The following is a 6,842-nucleotide window of genomic DNA, read 5'->3' as shown; positions in this document are numbered from 1 at the left end:
ATTTGGGGTGCAAATATGGCCTGGCAGCCTTACCTCAGTGCCAGCATCCCTGGGTGTTCCCGGGACAGCATCCAGGGACTGAGAAGAGTGCGTGTGGCCGCAGTGACACAGGTGTCCCTTGCTGGGTGGCCAGACCAGATGTGCAGCAGTGAGCAGGTGTGCGGGCAGGTACAGATGTGCGTGTTTGTGTGTGATGACGTGTGTTAAACAGACACACCCAGCCTGCTCCTGCTGGGGAGCGATTCTCTCCAGAGCAGAACTCGTCCTTGCCGCCTCCAGTTGCACAGCCGGGCAGCAGCTGGGGATGCAGAGCCGCCAGATGTGTCCGCACGACATCCCTGCCTTGCAGCACATCTGGTAAAACCGCATCTGCCCCAATTCCCTGCGTGTTCGGGAGGGTGTGCGGGTGTGCGGCTGTTCCTCCCGGCCTCCAGCCGCTCTCCCATCCTGCTCGGGTTAGCTGGCAGGTCCGGCCGCGGGGCGGGACAGGGCACGATGGCGTTGCAGGAAGTTCTGCTTGCGGAGCTGCCGCCTCCGCAGCCGAGCCGTGCCTGGGACAGGCATGACAGGAGGCGGATGGGCAGCTCCGGGCTGTGCCCCGTGAGCCCGGCAGACCGGGCGCAGGCAGCTCGGCTTTCCCGGCTGGAATCCTTCTGGACGAGGTAACCCCGCCGCTGTCGCTATCGCTGTCGCTATCTCTGTCGCTATCTCTGTCGCTGTCGCCGCGCTCGGTGGCAGCTCCGCCGCTGCCCCGGGCTCCTGTCCCCCACCCACGGCCTCTCCATGGAGCGGGGAGCTGGGAGGGCACAGCGAGCGAGGGCACCAGTGCCACGGGGGTCCCGAGAGGGGTCCCCAAAGGGTTCTGCGGCAGGACGGCAGCGCAGAGCCCCCGGCTCGGCAGAAGGGCTGGGAAGGGGCTGCGAACGGGCCATAGGACACTGTGGGGTGTGTTTGCTGCAAAGGTCGGGACACCCGTGTTCAAGGTCAGCTCCTCTGCCCTCGTCCCTTTGCCTCAGTTTCTCTATCTGGATGATATAAAAAGGGACTGTAAACAGCGTGGTTTGTGGGAGGTGTGAGTGAGTGAGCTGTCACACCCTGCTCGTCCCTTTCTCTCTGCTGGGGTTTGCTTGTATCTTTCGCTTATATCTTTCTCTTAAATCTTTCTCTTATATCTTTCGCTTTTATCTTTCTCTTATATCTTTCGCTTTTATCTTTCTCTTACATATTTCTCCCCCCGTGCCTCAGTTTCCCAGGATGTTGGGGGCTGTGAGCAGCGCCCGTGCTCCTGGAGAATCACCCTGCTGAGCCTGAGTCAGCGCCAGCACAGCCGGTTCTGCCGGACTGGACCACTCTGGGGCAGGTAAGGCTGGGCTGGGCTGGGCTCTGCTGCAGCACATCCCCACAGCCCCCTGTGCTCTGCCCTTCACACACCTCCTCTTGTTTTTCCGGTGCAGGATGTCCCGGGCCATGCAGTGCCAGAGCTGCCTGCCCGGGGGCAGCTGGGCACAGCTGGCACGGTCCCTGGCAGGGAGCAGGGGGACCCGCAGTGTGTCCATGTGTTCTGCTGCCATGCCAGGTGAGCTGGGCTCTGTGCCTCTGGCACTCAGCCCTGTCCCCAGGGACATCCGTCCCCAGCTAGGCAGGGATGTGGGGCACCCTAGAAGGTGTGAAGCCAGTGGGCTGGGTGGGGGAGAGGCCCATCCCTGACCATTTACATTCTTCCTCCCCCCCAGGTCCTGCAGGCAGGTGTTTCCTCAGGAAGATCCTTCGAACAAACAGCATCTCCCTCCCCAGGTACAGTCAGTGTCACACAGCTGGGGCCCTTTGTCACAGCACCTGGGTGGCTGAGCTGGCTGCCTTGGCACTAGGGACTGCTTTGCATCCACCTAGAAAAACGCTCAGACCCACCTCCCTGCCTGCTCTGACTCCAGCCCACCTCCTCTGCCTCACCTCGGGTTTTCTGGGGATGCACAGCCCATGGCTTGCTGACCTGCCTTCACCTCCCAGCCGTGCCCCTGCCCTGGTCCTGCGCTCTCCCGTGGTGTGGGGGAAGGAAGGGGTGAGCTGGCTCCTCTCAGCACTTCCCACAGCCTTCCTTGTGATCTGCCCACCCTGGAGCTGCTCTCCTGACACTCTCCTTCCTCCTGCAGGGGCTGTGCTCGATACCAGGGAGACTCCCAGGAGAGCTCTGCCCAGCCTGGCTCCTCTCACCATGGCCAGTCCCAGCTGAGGAACGTGGCCTTTTCTGGTGAGTTTGCAGCTCTGGTCTGGAGGGAGGGTCCTTCACAGCGGGGTGGGGGCAGCTGCTGTCTTGGGCAGTGTGAGGGTTCCTCATACCTGTGTGCTGTCCCTTCTCTGCAGTGGATTGGGCAGGCAGCCTGCCCAGTCCCCCCTAGTGAGCAACCCTAGTCGTGTCCAACACCTTCCTCCTTCCAGGTGCCATCAAGAAGCACCAGAAGAGCCTGTCTGCGTGGTTCAGCCACCAGCCCAATGAGGAGAGGCAGTTCGGCCCTTCCTTCTCACTGGATGCCGTCCACGTGGACCCAGTGATCCGGGAGAGCTCCCTGGAGGAGATTCTGAAGCCCTCCCCTGATTTAACCATCCAGAACCAGCTCCAGCAGCCCTGTAGAAAGGTTATCAGCCTCCACAACCTCTTTGACGTGGATGCCTGCGGGCGGCAGGTGAAGAACGTGGTGCTCTACGGCACCGTGGGCACGGGCAAGAGCACCCTCATCAAGAAGATGGTGGTGGACTGGTGCCACGGGCGCCTGCCCCGCTTCGAGCTGGTCATCCCCTTCTCCTGTGAGGACCTGTCCCACAGCCACGCCCACGTGTCCCTGCGGCGCCTCATCACCAAGAAGTACCAGCACCTCCGGGATGTGGTGCCGGTGCTGGAAGCTTCCAACCTCAAGGTGCTCTTCATCCTCAACGGCCTGGAGCGCCTCAACCTGGATTTCCGCCTGGCTGGCACGGAGCTGTGCTGTGACCCCAACGAGCCCGTGCCTCCCTCTGCCATTGTGGTCAATCTGCTGCGGAAATACCTCCTGCCTGAGGTCGGTGTTGCGCTCCTTTGTGCTGGGGAAAAGTTGGGGGTGAGCCCTGAGGCATCACAGGGGTGCTGTGATAATTATTTGGCTGGGAGCAAGCAGGCAGCCTCTGTTCCTGGAGGGACTTGCCAAGGTGGCCTCATGTCACTGGTGGGATTTTTGGGGAGGCCTGGTAAGGTAAGGAAGACTAGAAATCTAGACTTTATTTATGTCTAGGAGGGAATGGGGAAAACTCTTCTCTCCCCTCTGCCTGAGCCAGGTTTGATCCAGCCCCCTTTGTGCAGCAGCTTTGTGAACCCCAGCCTTTGGATGGGGTGATCTTTGTGCACCTCTCTGTGGGTTACGCCCTGCTGAGCAGCCCCAGACTCATCCATCGCTGTGTCCCCAGGCCAGCATCATTGTCACCACGCGCCCATCAGCCGTGCGCCGCATCCCCGGCAAGTACGTGGGACGCTACGCCGAGATCTGCGGCTTCTCCGACACCAACCTGCAGAAACTCTACTTCCAGATGCGTCTCAGCCAGCCTGGCTGCTCCGGAGAGGAGAGCCAGGATCGCAGGTCAGCAGAGCAGGAGAACCTGGTGGAGATGTTGTCGAGGAACTTGGAGCGCCACAACCAAATAACAGCTGCCTGCTTCTTGCCCTCCTACTGCTGGCTGGTGTGCACCACCCTGCACTTCCTCTACTTCACCAGGACGGTTCCTCCCAGCCAGACCCTGACTGGCATCTACACCAGCTTCCTGAGGCTCAACTTCAGCGGGGAGGTGGTGGACAGCACCGACCCCACCCACATCTCCATGATGAAATACGTGGCCAAGACAGTGGGCAAGCTGGCCTACGAGGGGGTGATGTCCCGCAAGATCTGCTTCTCAGAGGAGGACCTGCGGCAGTGCTTCGAGGTGGAGATGAAGACTGAAAGCGAGCTCAACCTCCTGGAGGTTTTCCGCAGCGACGTCTTCCGCTTCTTCCTCAGCCCGTGCGTGCAGCCGGGCAAGGAGCACACCTTTGTCTTCACCATCCCTGCCATGCAGGAGTACCTGGCAGCCCTGTACGTGGTGCTGGGCGAGAAGAAGACCCTGGCGCAGAGAGTGGGGAAGGAGCTGTCAGAGGTCATCGGGAAGGTGAGCGAAGACGTGGCTGTGGTGGTGAACATCATCTCCAAGGTGCTGCCCCTGCGCTTCCTCCCCGTGCTCTTCAACCTGCTCAAGATCTTCCCTCGCTACTTCTCCCGGGTGAGCAGCAAGGACAAGGATGCCATCGCCCACACCATGGCACAGGAGCTGTTCAAAGAGGAGGACTACTACAACGACGATGTCTTGGACCAGATCAACTCCAGCATCCTGGGTGTGGAGGGCCCCATGCGCCACCCCGACGAGGCCCCGGATGATGAAGTGTTCGAGCTGTTCCCCATTTTCATGGGCGGGATCCTGTCCCGCCGCAACCGCGCCATCCTGGAGCAGCTGGGCTGCTCCATCAAGAACCTGGCAGCCTTCGAGATCGCCAAGGCCATGAAGAAGACGGTGATCAGGAAGGGCCGCAGGGGCCTGCCCCCCTCTGAGCTCATGGACTACCTGTTCTTCCTGCACGAGTTCCAGAACGAGCGCTTCACGGCCGAGGCCGTCCGCTCCCTCCGTGCTGTCAACCTCTCCTCTGTCAAGATGACCCCTCTCAAGTGCTCTGTGCTGGCGTCTGTCATGAGCACCACGTGTCATGAGGTGGAGGAGCTGAACCTGACCTCCTGCAACCTGGACAGCAGCAGCTTGAGGACCCTCTTCCCTGTCCTGCTGCGGTGCAAAGCTCTCCAGTGAGTACCACCTCCTCCTGCCCTTGGGCACTGCTCAAAATTTGGGTTCTTTCTCACCTCTGCCCATCACGGGGACGCTTTAGGAGCCCCGGTATGGAAAAGCTAAGGATAGGCATGTTTATCCTCAGTGCAGACCTAGGGAACTACAGTTTCCAACATGCAACACTCCCGGAGCAGCCTTTCTAGGGCACTGCATGCTGGGATTTGCAGTCCCAGCTCACCCTCCCGCAGGAATTTTTGGGAAGTTCCCTGCAGCTGGTACAGGCTGGGCTGGCTGCCAGCTGTCCTGGCAGAACCGAGTCCCTACGGGAAGTTACCCGGCTTTCCCGTGTCGTTAGCTCTGTGAGGAGTTTGCAGTCCCAGAGGTGGGAGTCTGGGCTGTGCAGATGTTCCCACACACGTTCCAGAACATTAGTGGAGCTGCAGGTCTTCCTGCCGCCCAGGTGGTGGCGAGACGTGCTCAGCACAGATGGATCGGGCTGTGCAGCTGGGCTGTGCCGCACTTCCTTCCTCCAGATGCTCAGGAGGGCTTGATGGAGCCCCGATCCCTGCTCTGACCTTCACCTACTCCCTGAAGACTCCGCCATCCCCTTCCCCTTGCCCTGCTCCTGCTGGCACTGGCTCTGCTGGCTCATGCTGCGGTGTAGTGTCACTGTGCTCCCTTTTGGGGAGGAAACCTGGAGTGGCCTAGTTTGGGGAGCCCAAGGAGGATGGTGATGGGCAAAATGGAGCAGGCAGGGCTGCCAGGCTCACAGGTAACAGCCATTTTGTTTCTGTCACCCCCGTGCCTTGCTCTGCTCCAGTCTACAGCTCAACAGCCTGGGCTCCGACGCCTGCAAGGAAATTCGTGACCTGCTCCTGCATGATAAGTGTGTGGTGAGCAGCCTGCGGTGAGTACGGCCCCCGCCCATGCATGACACTGCCACTGCTGCCCAGCACGTGCCTGGGCACTCCCTGAGCTCCCATGTCCACAGGCTGGCCAATAACCCCGTGGGCGAGCAGGGCGCTCGGTACCTGGCCGAGGCGCTGGCCAAGAACCGCTCGCTGACCCAGCTGTCCCTGCTGCACACCGGCCTGGGGGACCCCGGCGCCGAGGCCATCGCCCAGCACCTGGCTGAGAACCAGCACCTGCAGGAGCTCAACCTGGGCTACAACTCCCTGACGGACACGGCAGCCCTGCGCGTGGTGGAGGTGGCCAAAAGGCACGAGACGCTGGACAAAGTGCAGTGAGTCCACTCTTCCGTATCCCTGCCCTTTTGCAGTGTCCCTGACCTGTCTGTCCTTCCCCTCAGCCCTCACCAGTGTCTCCTGCTGCTTTCCCAGCCTCTACTTCAACGACATCAGTGAGGACGGCAAGAGGGCACTTGACAGCCTGCGCATGGACCGGGACGGCGTCAGGGCTCTGGTTTTCCTCACGGCGGGCACCGACGTCTCCGATTACTGGTCCCACATCCTGAGCGTGGTGCAGAGGAACCTGCCCTTCTGGGACCGAGACCGGGTCCAGCAGCACCTCGCCCTCCTGCTGCAGGACCTGGAGAGCAGCCGCAGCCAGACTGCCAATCCCTGGAGGAAAGCCAAGTTCCTGAGAGTCGAGAGCGAGGTCAAGAAAATGCTGGGGAAACTGCAGGATGGGAGCCTCTAACCTGCTGCCCATCCACCAGCCAGGGGTGGGGCAGTGGAGTGTGTGCTCAGCAGTGCATTCCCTGTGCCCTTACCCACCTGGAGATGCTGGGTGGATGGTGCTGTGAAAGGTGCTGGGTGTGTGGGGCTCAGCCTCATCTGCAGGCGAGGCTGAAGTGTGGGAATGGGACAGAAACCAGGCCAGGAGCAAATGGGACTTGTTCTTCTGGGCTTGTGAAAAGCCAGCCCCTGCACCTCGGCCAGGGCAGTGGCAGGGAGCAGGATTGGGGCTTGTCTGTGAATCTTTTGGGAGCATTAAAGTGCACCACTTTGTTTCCACTGAAGCACACTAGTACCAAGACTTGATCTCCT

The 6,842-nt window shown here is 60.8% G+C and overlaps 1 protein-coding gene across 2 annotated transcripts; it reads left to right on the top strand.

Annotated features, from left to right (window-relative positions):
• Window positions 1-85: 85 nt before the first annotated feature.
• Window positions 86-6,814, top strand: NLRX1 (NLR family member X1). 2 transcript variants are annotated; one of them, XM_088177828.1, is made up of 10 exons: window positions 86-357; window positions 1,246-1,360; window positions 1,455-1,576; window positions 1,734-1,794; window positions 2,151-2,248; window positions 2,437-3,053; window positions 3,436-4,850; window positions 5,654-5,740; window positions 5,825-6,076; window positions 6,174-6,814. In XM_088177828.1, exons 3-10 carry the CDS (start codon window positions 1,456-1,458, stop codon window positions 6,490-6,492), a joined length of 2,970 nt encoding a protein of 989 aa, XP_088033954.1. In that variant the 5' UTR covers window positions 86-357; window positions 1,246-1,360; window position 1,455; the 3' UTR covers window positions 6,493-6,814. The 2 variants fall into 2 exon arrangements, with proteins under 2 accessions (XP_088033954.1, XP_014740156.2); XM_014884670.2 differs by lacking the exon at window positions 86-357 and adding an exon at window positions 515-662.
• Window positions 6,815-6,842: the final 28 nt, after the last annotated feature.

This window comes from Sturnus vulgaris, chromosome 23 (assembly GCF_052056855.1).
Source record: "Sturnus vulgaris isolate bStuVul1 chromosome 23, bStuVul1.hap1, whole genome shotgun sequence".
NCBI classification, from domain to species: Eukaryota; Metazoa; Chordata; class Aves; order Passeriformes; family Sturnidae; genus Sturnus; species Sturnus vulgaris.
This window is presented reverse-complemented; position numbering and strand designations above follow the sequence as displayed.

Coding starts and splice junctions, on each gene's coding strand:
- NLRX1 (XM_088177828.1), top strand. CDS start 1,456: ATGTCCCGGGCCATGCAGTGCCAGAGCTGCCTGCCCGGGGGCAGCTGG. Junction 3,054..3,435: donor GGAAATACCTCCTGCCTGAG/GTCGGTGTTGCG, acceptor CTGTGTCCCCAG/GCCAGCATCATTGTCACCAC. Junction 5,741..5,824: donor TGTGTGGTGAGCAGCCTGCG/GTGAGTACGGCC, acceptor CCATGTCCACAG/GCTGGCCAATAACCCCGTGG.